Raw genomic sequence first — 17221 nt, forward strand, 5'->3', positions numbered from 1 at the left:
CCACAGTATGGAGAGTCTTATTGGTTTTAGAACAGATGATGTGAGGACCGGACTTGAGCATACTTCTTCAAGTCACCATCGTCAGAGAAGACTTGAATGCAGATACCGGAACACATAAAAAGGAAACATCTGTATTTGCATGCTTTTAAGTGAAACATCAAGTAGTGGTTTGTTCATCATCTTCTTTGCAAATTGCAGGATATTTTATAAAAGTTTACCATAAAGAGCAGTGACATGATGTAAGTACGTCTTCCAATAAAAAAGCACTAGAAATCAAAGGCAACCAAGAAGATGTATATTTTTGCTAAAACATTTCTCAGCTACATAAGTTCTAACACTGGCTGCATCATATCGAGGAATATGCAAAATTCTGCCTACAGGAATAAGCCTTCCAAGAATGTCAGTTTTAAAATAATTCCCTGTGATGGATAACAGTTAAAAATAGCTATATTGTGCTTTCAAAATTATCTATTTAATGATGTAAAGACCAGAAATGAAACAAGCCACAAGATTAAGTGCATAGAAGCAGTTCAGACCCAATAAAATGAATTTTCTATAACATAGCAGGTATGCATAGCTAATAGGTGAGCATGTCAAGACATTCGCTGGACAAAACTTTTTTCCTCTCACAATTCTAAATTATCATAGTTTGCTCAGCTGGAATCAACTTGGGGTACTTAAATAAAAGTTATTTGGAAATGTCAGACAGAATGTAATTCTAAGGGAACATTTGGACTAGTCAATCTGTATGTAAGATTATTGTTCTTGAGGATTTCAGAGAATGTAACATCAACGATTTAACAGAAAGTTGGCTGTTTGATACCCGCAAAGCCCATCACTATTTTAATAGACAAGTTTAAAATATCTGCCTATTGTAATTAGTCCCATGTCCCAAAACAAATCAAATTCTAACCTTTACTTTTGCTAAAATGCCAGAAATGTTTTCTGCTGCTATTAAATAATATGGAAACAGCTATGTTTCTTCCAAAGACATTCACTAGCAACAGTAAGCCACACCTAGTGAACTGAACAACTTTTGTGACAAGGTTATGTATAAAACTTGATAAGAAACTTTTCTTAAATTACAATTCACAGAAACAAGCTAACCAGCATAAAGTATGTTAACAGTTTTATTTTTTTGTATGTTAAATATCATGGGACAGGGCTGTAAGGATGAAAAACTTTTTTAATAACTGCCTCACAAGGGGTAAGAAATTCTGCCATGATATTAGCAAAGTAAGGTAAAGGAAAAAATTTACACACTAAGAGGAACCATTTCCCCACAGAATGCCTCATCATATTCCTGAACAAGTGGGATTAACATTCTAATAATCATTTTCCAAGAGGCAAGAGCAACAGATAAATTTTTAAAGGATTATTAAAATAACATTTACAAGACTTCGAACAATTTTTGAACTCTTATTAAAACCACAGAAAGAAAGAACAATTCTTTTATTTATGTTATGACTTCTCATAAAGGACTGAATGTGCAACTGACACCTCCTATTGATGAATATACAATTTGTCCAGCAGCCGAACAGTTTGTCTTTTTATTGTGTTGTCTAACCGTGCAAGATCATTAGAGGCAAAGCCTGTATGATGCTGTACACAATAATGGTCACTTGGGCCATACTACCAATGAAATGGTAGGTAAATACATTTTTTCTGGCCAAGGAAAAAAAGGAAGCTGCATTCTGCATGCTTCTCTCTCTTTCTCCCTCTCTACAAGATGAATTTCCCTAAAAAGAATCCAATGAAAATGGCTGCAATTACAACAAGAAGTGAGGGAAGAGGATTGGAGCCATTATCTCGGAGAGCCAAGCCTGAAGTTCCAGGTTTATCCGAGTGTGCCACCTTTCTCAGCCTCAAGCCTTCATCCTGAAAACACATGGGGAAAAGATGATCAATCAAAAATTCATCAGAGAGATTGCATCAAATCTGAATTTAACCAGAACATTTTTAAAAAATGAAAAATGTTTTGATGAGATAGCATGTGTGTATGCGTGTGCATATCTGCTTTTAAAGGAGTAAAAAGTAACAGTAACATAAAAGAAATTGTAGCATGTATATTAGTAACAGTACTGTAATATATTAATCAAAAGTATAAAATAAGAAAAGAATCCTCTGTTATCTATTATAGACTATCAATTATAGCCTGTTTACAAAAACAGTAAACAAAAGATTCAATTATTTAAAATGTTCAATTGATTATGGGGATTTCCCTGGGACATCACTATTAGTTTCAAGATTGCAAATTAACTGGGCAGACAATTATTTTATTATTTATTTATTTATTTATTTATTGCATTTATATACCGCCCCATAGCCGAAGCTCTTTGGAGGTTTACAACAATTAAGAACATTAAAAACAAGTATACAAATTTAAACCATTAAAACCCATAAAAACCCATAAACAAGTTAAAAAATAAAACAATAAAACACAGAAACTTCTAGACTTCTGACCACAACAAGATTTGCATGTCTTTGTGTAGTGTTCAGAAAAAATACTTAAAAGACAAGCAAAAAGAAAAAAAAAGAAAAAGAAACAAGGGAAAAATTATACTGGTTTGAGCACAAACAAGTGTGATAGGAAGTGTCCTGCTTTTCAACTATTCCCCCTTTATTCTCACCCCTATGCAACAGTCCACCTCCTTCAGGAAAGTCCCCTGACCCCCAAGAAAGGCCTTAAAGGTGAAAGGTGAGTACGCAAGCCATGTTTGCAACACCTTTTCTGCCAGTGGAAGTCAATGCCTATGATTATTAGTCAGACTATTTAAATAACTGATCCTTTTTAAATACACTCAAATAGACAACTATGACAATTAAAATATATGCTCACAACTAATTATTACTCCTATTATTTACTTATACAGTATCATCAGTGCATGATACCTTACAGAGAAGCAAAGGCAAAACATCTAGGTCTCCCAAGGTGCTTACTATTTAAGGAGGACACGGGGGCGGTGGGGAGGAACAGGACTAGAGGGAGGTATAGGGAGAGAGAACCAAGGGTAGTGAGGAAAGAAAGTAGGCAGATACCATATACTTAAATTTCTGCTACAGTTGGAAGGCAGTGGAGGCTGGTGACTCCGATGCTCAGCACCTTGGACAACTCTTGAAAATTTGGACTAACACTCAGAGTGGATTCACTGCCCCATTGAAATTGGAGCCACCAGTCTCCACTGGTTGGAAGTGACGCATAAGGAGCAGCAAGGTACTTTCAATCAACTGCAAGTGATAAGAGAACTGGCACCTGGCAGTCACAAGCAGGGAGGGAATGAGCAACAAGGACTAAAAGGGTGAGACAAGGCCACAAACAGTGTTAAAAGCCACAGAAAAAGAGCTAGGAGCATAATCTAATACTTTAAATCATGCACACCACATGCCTTTTACGCTGTGCATAATTGTATCTGCCTAAAGATAAGGGACAGATTTCCATTTGGCTCTATGTACACATGCAAACATACTAAGCAAGTTCACTGAAGTCTATGGCTACAATACTATACATGTTTATTTGGAAATAAGTACTATTGATTTGGACTTACTTCTGAGTAAACATGCATAGATTAGGCTGTAAAAAAACTTTCCAGGAGAAAAACTAATAGTTACTAGGCAAAAATGAGAGTTTGGAGCCAAGAGTTTGTGCATGAACAGAAAAGCATTTCTAGTTGCACATTGTGGACAAGGTTGATGATTCCACCCGCACAGCTACAACTCTTTGACTGCAATCACACAATTTCAGGTACTCCAACCCTCTACAGCACCCTGTGGTGGCTGGGGAAAGAATGATTGCTTCAGGAAGAGAGAGTGAGAAATCCCCATGTGCATACAGAATACTGCATTAGATCCAAGCCAGCGTTTCTTTATGAACTGCAGAGTAAGCATTCACATTTGACTGATAGCCATAAATCTTCATAATTTAAGAGTGGGTGACCTTGTACTATTTTATGCCTTCCAGCTAACCTGTGCAATGTGTGCAATTCTTATGGACACTAAGATATAGGATATAATCTTGGTGAGAGATATAGGATGGCATCTCTTGGATTCTAACCTTTATTAGTCCTTGTTTAAAATCAGAACTAAATTTTATTATTTAGTTTTCATAACTAATTTCCATCTATCCTGATTAATCAGATCCTGGTTTTATATTCTGGTTCAGAGGTAGCACTTAAAACCAGACTACTAGTTCAGGTGTCACAGGAAACTATAGTTTAACAAACCATGATATCTTTCTTAACATGAGGCACATGAATGGAGGAGGAAGAGCAGAGAGTGCACAGGCACAAGGCTTGCTCCTGGCTTGAAAAATGGTATCTTGTTAGACGTCTGAGCTAGACCATTTTCTTTTAAGAGCTTTTCCTGTTCTAACGAAACTCACAAGGTTTATATGATCAACAGTATGAGAGATAAGCAGAAAATGTCCAAAATGGTTTATGTATGTATGCATTTATCTACATTAATTATATTTCACAACTTCAACATCAGATTATGTTCCCTGAGTGACTAACAAGTATTAAGTTATGGTTCCGATCCCACAGTGCAAGGAAACACACTTGCACAACTGGATTTTCCAATAACTTCCAGCCCCATGTCCATAAGAAACTCCCTCTGGAGGGTCAGTGGACCCTCCTAAATAGTGAGGGATGTGGGGACTAGGGGAAATCACCCAAATTGGGCACACTTGATTGAGTGAAAGTTTACTTATGTTTTCATTCTGATTTGCTCCTGGTTTGGAGGTACTGCACAGACCAGTTTGTCAGTTTCATAAAAGCACAAGCAAATCATTAAAGCAGACCTCAGACAGGAAGGGAACATGTAAATACATGCAACGCCAAGCCATATGAACAAACACAGAGTGTTTGTAAAACATCCTAAGTTATATTTCAAGGAAGGGCAATATGAAATTAAGTTACTGTATTTTTTTAACCAATAGTTCTAACAGGACTGCCAGTTAGGTTACATTTCCTTAATTTAAACCAATGAGTTAAATAATGTTGTGTTATAAAAAATTAAACTTTGTCTTTGACATTACAAATTTGAAGAATTAAACATAGCCTAACCAGGAAATTTGCTGTGGGTTTGCTAAATCTGGTGGGTGACATCAACAATGTCATCCTGTGTGCACCTCTCCTCCCCCTGCAGCCTCCATGCTCCCCCCAAATATGTTCGGAAGGGTTCAGGGACTCTCCAGAGTAGAATGGAGGGTACGGGGGCAGAAAGGAGCATGAAGTCATGTCAAGTCCAGTAATGTGATGTTGGCTATCACCCAGTAAAATTCTTTGTTCTTAGAAGAAAATTATATGGGTTGTGTAATAGGGGTACTATGATAAATATTTAAGTTTAAGCAGTTTTTACATGATTTTTATAAATGCATCTGCAAACAGAGTTGAATTTTACAGTCTAAGAGCAAATAATCTTCTATCCCATTTGCATGAACTTACTCTCAGGTGTCTGTTTTCCTCCGATACTTTCACCACTTCTGCCTGAAGTCTTTTGCATTCTTCCACTAGCTTCCTTGTTTCAGTGTCATTAAGAGAAACACTGTGTGGTTTTGGCATTGGACCATCCTGTTTAGCTGTATTCAATAATGGAGCAGATTTGGTTGCATCTATGTCATTCTGCAAATATTAAAATGGTTTCAAAAATAAATTTTATTTAACCAAAAGCTAGTATTAAGCATTTTTTTAGTTTTACTACTACCACTAGGAAAAATGCCAAGTTAGTTACCAGATGGGAAACCTGAAAAAACAACCAGAGAACAACAATTTGTTAAAGGAAGGTGGTTGATAAAGGTATGTCAAAAGTCTTTTAAATGTTAAACAGATCAAGAACAGGAAAACAGAATTTGTACCCATCTCTCTCTCTGACTCTAAGATGAGAAAGAGCGCAACAGAACTAAAAATTCTAGCCCTGGGAGTAAGATGAACCATTGCCCAGTGAAGACAATGTTTCTGATCACCTCACCACGGTTGGGAGATTAGGAATGTACCTGGGTTTCCACATTCCTTCCAACCATGCTTGACAACTGTGATTTTGAGCTAACCATAATTAGCATTATCACTGCAAATATAATTCTGCCCTATGATTGTTTTTGAAAACGGAGAGGGACAGATTAGAGCATGAAAGGAAAAGAAGTTAGGACATCAAGAGCATACATTTCAGTGGGCCACTGTGCATTTTATGTGGCATTACTAAGCAAAGAAGCCAATTTGCAATACGACTGATCAGCAATACGACTGATCGCTGTCAGCTGGAGCTCCCCGCACTACAGCTGATCGCATGATCAGCTGAAAGGCGGGGAGCTCATGTGCTACAGCTGATTGCTGTCAGCTGGAGTGCGGGGAGCTCCCGCGCTACAACTAAGTAGTGCCTCACTTTCCGGTGGTTTTCGCTTTTCAGCGTGGGGCTAGAATGGAACCTGCCATATGAGTGGGGCCCTACTGTAATCCCTCTGAGTGTACAAGGGAGGAAGAAGTGCATGGGCTCTTTCCAGGCAGTTCCGATAGCACTAAACCATAGCTTGAAATTAGCCCCAAACAAAGCCAGTGACACCTTGGAACTTGTTTCCCATTGCCAGGGAAAGTTTAGGCTCCTGCCCTTTCCCACAGCTTCTACAGCTTTAACAACCCTTCTTGGGCCCTTTTCAACTGATGCCTTTCACTTCCTCTCCTTGTCATCCATCTCAATCCTAGCAACAGACTTAAGTTGTGCAAAAACAAAAATAAATGTTGCAAATTTGAATCCAAACATTCTACCCAAGTCTTGCTCAAATCATAATGTTCTCTTCTAATTTATGCTTAATTTTGATGTTTTCTCAGCTAACTACAATGAATTTAACGAACCACTGAAGTACTAGAAGAGTTTTGGTGCTTTTAGCTCCCTAAAACAAACCTGATTCATCTTGTGTTTGACCTCACTGCCTTGCTCCATCATGTCAATCTTCTGGCTATAACTTGTAGGTATCTGAAGAATGTTGCTGCTGGATGAAGTTATGTATATGGATCCTGATGAAGTTAAAGCCTGAGGTGGCAGGTGAGACATGCCCTCAGCACTCAGCAGATCTCTCATTGCAAGACTTAGGGGAGTGACTAAACCAACAGCTAAAGGATTAGGCTCTGCAACCCCACTCTGCTACTTAGAAAAACATAAATATTATGAACAAGCAGTCAAGCAACAGTTTACAAGGCATAGGAATAGGCAAAAAAGCTGGCTTCACACATTTGATTTTATTGACTAAAGCTGCCATCCTCATCACACTTAGTAGAGAGTAAGCCTCACTGAAGACAGCATGGCCTACTTCTAACTAAACATGCATAAGGTTGTGCCGCACACTACAGAAAGCTATTTTTGTTAGGTTTGCCACTACACTTCTGCTGACAAGACAAACTTCCATTCAAATTTTAAAAGCAGCTTGTCACTTTGGCATCAGAACTTCAATAGCAAAACCATAGCAAGCAGATTTTTGGCTGGATTCACAGTTGTTCAGACCCAAGGCTAGCATCTATTAAAGTAAACATATGCCCTATATTCCTATTCATTTTTAATACAGCAAAACCACATCACTTTGGCATCAACCACCTGAATGCACCCTCACATGGCCAGATTTAGTATTTACCATGTCAGGGATATATTCTATCTCCCACTCCTCACACACAGTGTTTACCTGATATAGTAAATGCCAGATCCTGTAGACTGGGTGGCAGTCTTTTAATTTTTGAGTACTTTATTACAGAGGGCAGCAAAACCATTGAACCACACTTAAATGGACAACTTGTTCGATGCTAAGAATTATACTGAGAGATTAAACTACATCTGACAAATATGGTAGGTATTATTTTACAGTTGGTAAACATACATGTATGCTGTTATTTACTGGAGCAATTTATTTTGCATCATGAGATTCTTAAGATGATGAATCCTGAATGCAATGTGATCACAAATCTATGAAATACACAGAAGCCTAAACATTACTTCTAATAAAGGGTGTCAGGAAAGTTGTGACTGTGGGCTTTATTTAAGTTGCCTAGCAACTTTTCCTTGATACAACCACAGAGATGTAATATTTAAACAAGCCCCACAGGCAAAAACCTTTAAAGTTCTCCAGTTGCCTTGACTTATGGGACAAGAAACTATGGTAAGTTTGGGATTCTGGTCACATTGTTTTGGACCCTCTAGCATTACAATTACTTTTTTAAATTTCTCTCTGCAATTATAAGGTCAGACTTTGTAGAAATTCCTAAAGTGAGCTAATGGATCACAAAGAATACAATGTAGCTTATACCTAAAAGTTGCCAATTCCAATGTATGTCATACATTATCACCTAATATGACATATCTTATGTCAAAGATTTAAATAATCACCTAACATAATTCTGTAAATTAAGGGTGGTATCCCATGCCCTTGTTCTGTTAGTGCAAAGATTTACACTTGCGTGATAGAACCCTCTCTCTTTCCTCCCCCCATGTGTGCACCACTCCCTCCCCAAATCTGCTGTGGAGGGTTAGGGGAAAACCCAAGGCAGATTTGGGGGGCATGGGGGGAGGAGAGGGGGAAGTTCCATTGCACAAGTGTAAATCCGTGTGCTAATGGAACTAGAGGCTTAGTGCTGCTTTGTATACAAGCCTAATAGTATAACAACCAGCCCAGTTATTAAGTTCACTATTTCCTGACTGCAATTTTCTGTAAAGCAGCACTAATTTGGATACAAAGATAGCAGAATTACATAACTGAATAGAGTTAAGGAAACATACTTGAACTACAAAAACTTCTGCAAATCGTACTCTGGTCTTTCATAAAGAATGAAACTTGTAGTAAACAAAATAGTTTAATAAATAAAAAACCGAGCTAGCAAATATAGTTTAAAACAGAAACTCCAATGCATGGTGAACACGGAATATAATTTAAAATGCTCCATGCACCATCCCCAAATCTGCCCTTAAGGGTTGGAAGAACCCCTAGAACAGATTTAGGGGGTGCATGAAAAGAGAAGAGGGGAAGTCCTGTTGTGCAAGCAGAAAGAAATCCTTGCACTGCTGGGACTGTGACTTAGGACAACTTTGGATACAACCCAAGATGAATATACTTTTGCGTATCTTAAAATTATCTTTCTTCTTAAAATGTGGACAATATAGTACACGGCTTTCCACAGTCCCCAAAAATGAAAGCACTGCCTTTCCCCTTCTGTCCATTATGCATGCATATTAGGGTATCTGGGCCTGGTGAAGTTACCCCATGTTCCTACATCCTTGACTGGTCACAGATTTTATTTTTTCCCACAACCCCAACCAGGAATATTCATGTGAGAAGTGGTCCTCATCCCCAAACCCACGGCAACCTCTTCTTTAGGCACACAGTTAAAAACGATGCATCCAAAATCCCCAAATAGAATACTACACCATACATTTACTTTCATGACAATGACCACAAGAATTATGTGGCAATAGTTTAGATGGCTGATGGGAGGCAGGGGGAGAAGAGGAAAACACAAAGAATACTGAAGGGCAACTGGAATTCGGTGATGCTGAGATCATCATTATGCCATCACTTTGGCTGTTTGAAGTTTCTAACTATTTTGCAAAATAATTGCACACTTAAACATCTCTCAATAATGAACATTATTTTTTAAAAATATTACAGTTCTTGGATCCTTAGGATTAGTAGTTTTTTCATTAAGCTTAAGGCATCTGTGCTTCACAGTATGATCTTGGCCATACAGATTTTTAGACACCCTGACAACAGTTACACCTATGGCAGGGCTGGCGCTGCTTCGGGAACCACTATGAGATATGCAAAACTTTAAAAAAATGTTGGCCCCCAAAGTGAAGAAGGCATTCAGGCCCTACATTAGGCAGCAAATGTCTTGGGCCAGCATTGAGCAATGGCACATCTTCACAGTTATCAATAATAAGCACATCCTTGCAAACAAGACACCCATTGACTGCCTCAGACAATGTCCTATATGTCTGTGAAACAGGTGCAAATTAACAGCAGGTACCACATAGCTTGTGTAACCTAAATTAGCAAAGGAGGAATGTGGATGCAAGCAGTCCATGTCTCCTTTTCTGATGTCCCATGCTTCCAGCTCTTAGCTAAAACACTGGAATTAAAAACGTAGAAGCTCCCATGCAAATAACCCTTTTATTTATGCTTCCAACTTGCTACATCCTGTTCAACAAGGAGTATTAAAAGATTTCCCTTAACTAAACATGTCATGAAAACCTATTATCTTCATGACCCATTACCATATATTTTTATCTTCAGGACTGCCACCCTTCCTAAATGACTGTTATATGTGATTATATATGCAGTTCTTGAAATTTTGTTATTCAGTATCAACGGACAAAGTCACTTGCTCATGTCTTTTACCATCTCTTTGGCCCCAGCTGTCAAATCCTGGGCACTGTAGTTTGCTAAGGGTGCTAAGAGTTGTTAGGAGATCCCTATTCCCCTGACAGAGGTATAATCCCCAGAGAGGTTTAACAACCCCTCTTCCTAGACAACTCTGGGAATTTTATTTATTTATATAAGTATTTATATATTGCTGTCTCGCAAAACATCAGGGCAGTGTACAGTAACATAAAAGCATTTAAAAGCAATACAAAACAATCATTAAAATGACTGACTACTCAAAGACATTTTATACAGCTGCATAAGCCTGTGAGCACAAAAAAGTCTTCAAGAGACACCTGAACGTCAAAATGAGGATGCCTGTCCCACCGCATGGGACTAGCAACACTCAATGTCTGACTTCTCATTGAACTGTAGCTCTATGAGAAGACTACAGGCCTCCTAATAACTCTCAGCACCCTTAAACTACAGTTCCCAGGATTCTGTGGGGGACGCCATGACTGTTTAAAGTGGTATGATACTGCTTTAAATGTTTAGTGCAGATGGGGGTCTTTGAGACACAGCCCACCTTCACAACTGACTATGCAAACAACACAATTTTGAAGAGTTGGCCACAAGGCAGTTTTCACTTTGACAAAATGAGCTAGGGATAGATAGGCCCAGTTTCATATGGCACAGAACGATGCAGAAGTAGATTGACAGAAAGGTTACAAAACACATTGCATTTATATGCTAAAAAAGAAATGTAAAATTACGAAGCTTTTTGCACCAAATTGAAATATTAGTTACACTACCTCACATTTAAGTTTATTTATCACAATTGCATATACTGTTCAGATATAAAACAAAAATCAAGAAGATTTTTATCTTCTCAGAGATCTGGGAATCTTAAGAGATCTGGGGATAAAGTCACCACTTTGGGTTGTTTCATTTTTGTTTTTTTACTTACCAGCTTATCGTTTTCATTAGGCATTTCAAATACACATCTCAATTTGGAGTCCATTAATTCCTCAGATTTTGCATCCTTCCACTATGACAATGAAAATACATTAAAATGAAACTACTTTACTCAACATCTTCACAAGAACTCATAATAAACAAATAAATAATACGCAAAATTTGCCTTATACACAGATTTTTAAGTAGGTTTCGAAGTCGGAAATCATAAAGTTCAAATCATTACTTGGGCATGAACCTTACTGGATGGTCTCAGACGAGTCACTGGCCCAGTTCAGACAGTTATCAGGCTGAGACTGTGTGTGAGCACACTGGGGAATACTGCTAAATGTTTTCCTGGTTTAATTAATCATACATTCCCTTTACATCCGAAACCAGGAGACTAGAGTTACAAGGATTCCAACAAACCAGGGTGTGAAGCCACAATTTGAAGTTAGTTTCAAATCCTGGTTTGTTTCAATTCAGGCAAACATAGTCTTCTAGGTCAGATGTAGCACAACAGAAGGGATGACTTGTGCAGCCACAGGGCTTGTGCACATCTCTTCTTAATAAGCCAAGAAATGGATACTGTCTCTCAGCCTAACCAACTGAGTGTTTTGGTAGATATCAAATATAATAAAATTTATACTAACACATGCCATGTTCAAAGATAGTGAAAAATTACTTCTTTTTTCTTAGATTTTGTTTTGCTTTTTTTGACAGCACTATCAGAAAGAAAATTTGATTGTCACATTCCTAGAAAGAGGGGACTCACCCTACTTTTCCAGAATTAGAAACCCCGAAGTTGTATTTGCCACAAAATGGATATTTAGGAGAAAAATACAAGACTCTGCAGATTATATGGGGAAGGGGAAAAGTGATGCAATAAATGACCAAAAACAGGAGATGAGCAGTACTTTGCAACACCATCTATGGAATTTAAAGACAGAAAGTGAAGACTATCCTTGACTGGATACTACTTCCTGGACTTCACATGACTAACCGTCGGGACTTAGACTCTGATGTTATGACAGATGACTCCATGGAAGTGTCCAGAGCGCGGTCTTGTCCTTCATTGTTGGATGAGTTTTAGTTGGTGCAGCTCGAGGAAGTGGACAAGGTGCTTGGAATGGTGCGGGCGACCACGTCTGCCCTTGATCCTTGCCCATCTTGGCTGGTGAAGGCCGGCAGGGCTGTAACCACCGGCTGGGCCAAAGAGGTGATAAACACCTCCTTGAGAGAGGAAGTAGTCCCTGGTAGTCTCAAGGAGGCAATAGTGAGACCTCTTTTAAAGAAACCTTCTTTGGACCCAGATATTTTGAACAACTATAGACCGGTGGCGAATGTCCCTTTTTTGGGCAAGGTCTTGGAGCGGGTGGTCGCCGGCCAGCTCCAGGCGCTCTTGGATGAAACCAATTATCTGGATCTGTTTCAATCCGGTTTTAGGCCCGGTTTTGGCACTGAAACAGCCTTGGTCGCCCTGTACGATGACCTTTGTCGGGAGAGGGACAGGGGGAGTGTGACTCTGTTGATTCTCCTTGAACTCTCAGCGGCGTTTGATACCATCGACCATGGTATCCTTCTGGGGAGGCTCGCGGAGTTGGGAGTTGGGGGCACTGCTTGGCAATGGCTCTGCTCCTACTTAGTGGATCGGATCGTCGCCAGAAGGTAGTGCTTGGGGAACATTGCTCGACACCCTGGACTCTCCATTGTGGAGTCCCTCAGGGGTCGGTCTTGTCCCCCATGCTCTTTAACATCTACATGCAGCCTCTGGGTGCGGTCATCAGGAGTTTTGGAGTGCGTTGCCATCAGTATGCTGATGACACGCAACTCTACTTCTCCTTTTCACCTTCTTCAGGTGAGGCTGTTGATGTGCTGAACCGTTGGCTGACCGCAATAATGGACTGGATGAGAGCTAATAAACTGAAACTTAATCCAGACAAGACTGAGACACTGTTGGTGAGCTCTTTACCTGCCCAGATGGTGGATGTTCATCCTGTTCTAGATGAGGTTACAATCCCCTTGAAGGAACAGGTTCGTAGTTTGGGGGTCCTTTTTGACCCTTCCTTGTCGCTTGAAGCTCAAGTGGCCTCGGTGGCACGGAATGCGTTTTACCATCTTCGCTTAGTAGCCCAACTACGCCCCTATCTGGACAGTGACGATCTCGCCTCAGTTGTTCACGCTCTAGTAACTTCTAGACTGGACTACTGTAATGCGCTCTACGTAGGGCTGCCCTTGAAGACCGTTCGGAAACTTCAGCTAGTGCAAAAGGCGGCAGCCAGGTTGTTGACGAGGACCCGCTGGTCTGTGCATATAACACCTGTCCTGGCCCGCCTGCACTGGCTGCCTATTTGTTTCCGAGCCAGATTCAAGGTGCTGGTTTTGACCTATAAAGCCTTATACAGTGTGGGACCACAATACCTTGTGGAACGCCTCTCCCGATATGAACCTACCCGTTCACTTCGTTCAGTATCCAAGGCCCTCTTCCGGGTACCAACTCATCAGGATGCCCGGAGGATTGTTATTAGATCTAGGGCCTTTTCTGTGGTGGCCCCCGAACTGTGGAACAGCCTACCTGAGGAGATACGCCTGGCGCCTTCGGTACTTTCTTTTAGGCGCCAGGTTAAGACCTGGCTATACACCCAGGCATTTTAATGTTCAATGTGTTTCATTTAATGTTTTTTGTTTAACTTGTTGCTGATTTTATTGTAATTTTATTGTAATATTGTATTTTAATCTTGTTTTGTTCACCGACCAGAGAGCTACTCGCTATGGGCGGTTTAAAAATGAAATAAAATAAATAAATAAATAACTTAGAAATTTATCAGAAAAGATCTATTTCTTAAATCTTATGCACACGGAACTCCCTTATTACTGAAAATAGTATCACTTTAGAGATTGAGAGAGTAATGGCAGATTGGGGCCCGACAAGGCAGTTTTCCCCTCAAAATAAAAATGGGAGCATTAAGCACACATTTAAAAGGTGTGAACAACATCCAAGTGTAGTTTAGCTCTTAGTTTGATGTATTAACGCAAACAGCTCAGAGTACATACTAGTATAACAACTGCTGATTGCTATCTCATCTCCCCTGAAGATGAGAAAAACAGCCCAGATCCCTTATTTTATTTTTATTTATTTCAACAATTTAGACACTTCGACACTTAATTAGTCAGCTCTAAGTGGTGTACAAAAAGCTCAATACAATCCAACTAAAAATGAGTAAAAACTATAAAATCAGAATTCAATTAAAATGCTTGCTGATATAAAAGTCTTCAGTAGGTGCCAGAAGTTCAACAGGGAGAGGGACTGTCTGACCTCAACTGGAAGGGAGTTCCATAAAATTGGGCCCACAATACTGAATTCACTCGCTTGGTGGATGCGAGCAGTGCATCCAAGCAATGTGGGACGACTAACAGTGACTCCCCCAAAGACCTCAGTTATTGGGCAGAGATGTAAGGGATCAGGTGGTTCCTGAGGTATCCTGGACCGAAGTTGTTAAGGGCCTTGTAAATTAATAGACAACCCTTGAACCTAGCCTGGTAGCATTTGGGCAGCCAGTGCAAACTTTTGAGCACCAGAATTATGTGCTGCCAATAGTCTGTCTCCATCAACCCTCTAGATGCAGCATTTTGCACCAGATGGAACCTCCAGACCAGGCGCAAGGAGAGCCCCACATAGAGCATATTGCAATAATCAAATCTTCAGGTTAGCAGTGCATGAATCACCATGGTCAGACGATCCCTGTCCAATAATGACTGTAGTTGGAGTACAGCCATGGCCGGTAAAAGGCATTCCTAGCTGAGACTACCTAAGTCTCCAGCGACAAAGGAGGATCTGGGAGCACCCTCCACCACTAAACTTGTCCTTTCAGAAGGGAGTGCAACCTCATTCAGATGAGGCAGTTCCTAAGTGGGATGTACATTGTGAGATCTCTCTCAAAAGTACCTCTCCAGCTTGTGCCAGCAAAGCGGCACAGGAAGAAAAGTTGGGACAGACTCAAAAATGTGTTGAACATAATACGAGAAGCCTAAGGCCAAAAAGGTAAACCAAAATGCAAACAACAGAACTCAACCTGTTAGCTTCTTAAAGTTGAAATTTAGTATACTTATTTACTTACCACAGCTTCCATGTCTGTGATGTTTGGGGGGGCAAAGATTGTCTGTACCATAAACTTATGCTTACTCTTCTCATTTGGATCATAGTCAAAAGGCTGTAACATCACTGAATAAAAGATAAAGAAAAAATTATATAGAGGCATGCAACCTATTTTTCCTGACAAGTCCAAATTATTATTTAAATATATTTAAAACTCAGGGTGAAAGAACTGTACGATGTTTGGGACGGATAACGAAACAGGATCTCTTTCAATAATCAAGTTATACCATTCATTACAAATTTGCCTTTTCTGGTAATGTTACGTCCTGATACGATGAAAGCAAGTTCTCCTGCAAAATCTGCATCACAACCCGAGCTCTAAAATTTGATGTCAGTACTTAGGTTACTGCAGATAGAAGCTTGAAACACTTCAAAATAGTGAGCAGAATTTGTTACAAGGCCACTTTACTGTTACCATTGTGATGTATACCAAGACAGGAGAAAGAGATGGCCAGGACCACCAACACCCAGCACATTACCAAAGAAGGGCAGACAACTGTGGAAGTGACTCCTAATTTTCAAATCTCCTTCAAACAGGGAAGATATGGTCACCATTCAGATTGCCCCAACATTTGCCATAAATAATTTGACTGCAAAAAGACATTCCTTGGATCTAAGCAGATGAAATAAGAACTCCAAAAGTGATCAGAGTTAAGAAAGTGTATTCCCTAACAAGGTCAGCAGAATAAAGATCAGCCCACCCACAATGACAGGCCCAGCCATCTTGATATCCCAGAACAAGTATGTCGTGGGACATACTCCACCTCTCCATCCAAAGTTACACATTTCTGTCAATCACATCAAAATGCCAAAACAGGTAAAGGCAGATGAATCATTATATTCAGAAAGAAAAGAAGCACATTTTCAAGAGGTATTCCATAAACTGGAAAACAACATACTGCAACTATTGTTACTGTTGATTTCGTATGATTCTTGTATGTTGCTATGTAAACATTTTGGAAAAATAGCATCTAAATGTTTTAAAATAAAATTAAAACAAACATTACAAAAAGACATAAGGAAATGGACAACACTCCTATTATATCAATTTTTAAAAGCAGAATATTTGTATTTTATAAATACTGCTATATTTTTCTCCAGATCCCAGAATAAGCCTGAGAATTGTAGATCATCTGTCAATCTTAATTATCTGACTTTTATCTTGACATTATCTTAGACTCAAGAAATTGTTCCAAACTGTCATAAATAATGTGCCTCACCTTTAACTAAAAGGAACTTTAGTTGGGATGAAGTGACAGCTCCTATGCCACACTTGTCTGTTTCGTTATTCCCATGCTCTGATGCAGAAATGCCAGCCTAAGTTTTATTATTATCAAGCTAGAGAGCAGGGCTGGAGCATATAACTCATTAAAAGGGATGAGCTACCTCAAATATTTGCTTTTCTCCACTTGATACATTTCTAATCTCGCTGCAACCATAAATTCAGAGCAGACACAAAATATAAAAAGTACCATAACAAAGGAAAAATACCAGCTTTGTCAAAGTGATATTTTATTTAATATTCCATAATCCATTAGTTTGTCGATAGACCAATTGAAGTTAATAGACAAGACTAATTCAGGGCCATTCATTTCAATGGGTCTACTCTGAGTAAGACTTAGTTAAACACAACCCAGTATTTTATATTTCAAACAACCTTGCATTTTTGATACTATTTCCTATATTTTCTAAAGACATTCTTAGGGATTGAATTGTACTGCTTATCCAATATGATGTCATTCAATTATTATTTTACAGTGGAAAGTGATGTATCCAAATGA

The 17221-nt window shown here is 39.2% G+C and overlaps 1 protein-coding gene across 2 annotated transcripts in view; it reads right to left on the reverse strand.

Annotated features, from left to right (window-relative positions):
• Window positions 1-450: 450 nt before the first annotated feature.
• VAPA (VAMP associated protein A) overlaps window positions 451-17221 on the reverse strand; it is a 52080-nt gene continuing 35309 nt past the window's right edge. The window contains exons 3-7 of one of the 2 annotated variants that reach the window (XM_061595320.1): window positions 15403-15506; window positions 11298-11378; window positions 6892-7131; window positions 5442-5618; window positions 451-1878 (exon numbers count right to left, since the gene is read on the reverse strand). In XM_061595320.1, coding sequence (XP_061451304.1) covers window positions 1723-1878; window positions 5442-5618; window positions 6892-7131; window positions 11298-11378; window positions 15403-15506 — 758 coding nt within the window. In that variant the 3' untranslated portion in view covers window positions 451-1722. The remainder of the gene's footprint in view (window positions 1879-5441; window positions 5619-6891; window positions 7132-11297; window positions 11379-15402; window positions 15507-17221) is intronic. The other variant, XM_061595330.1, reaches the window with a different exon arrangement.

This window comes from Rhineura floridana, chromosome 1, assembly GCF_030035675.1.
Source record: "Rhineura floridana isolate rRhiFlo1 chromosome 1, rRhiFlo1.hap2, whole genome shotgun sequence".
Lineage (NCBI taxonomy): Eukaryota > Metazoa > Chordata > Lepidosauria > Squamata > Rhineuridae > Rhineura > Rhineura floridana.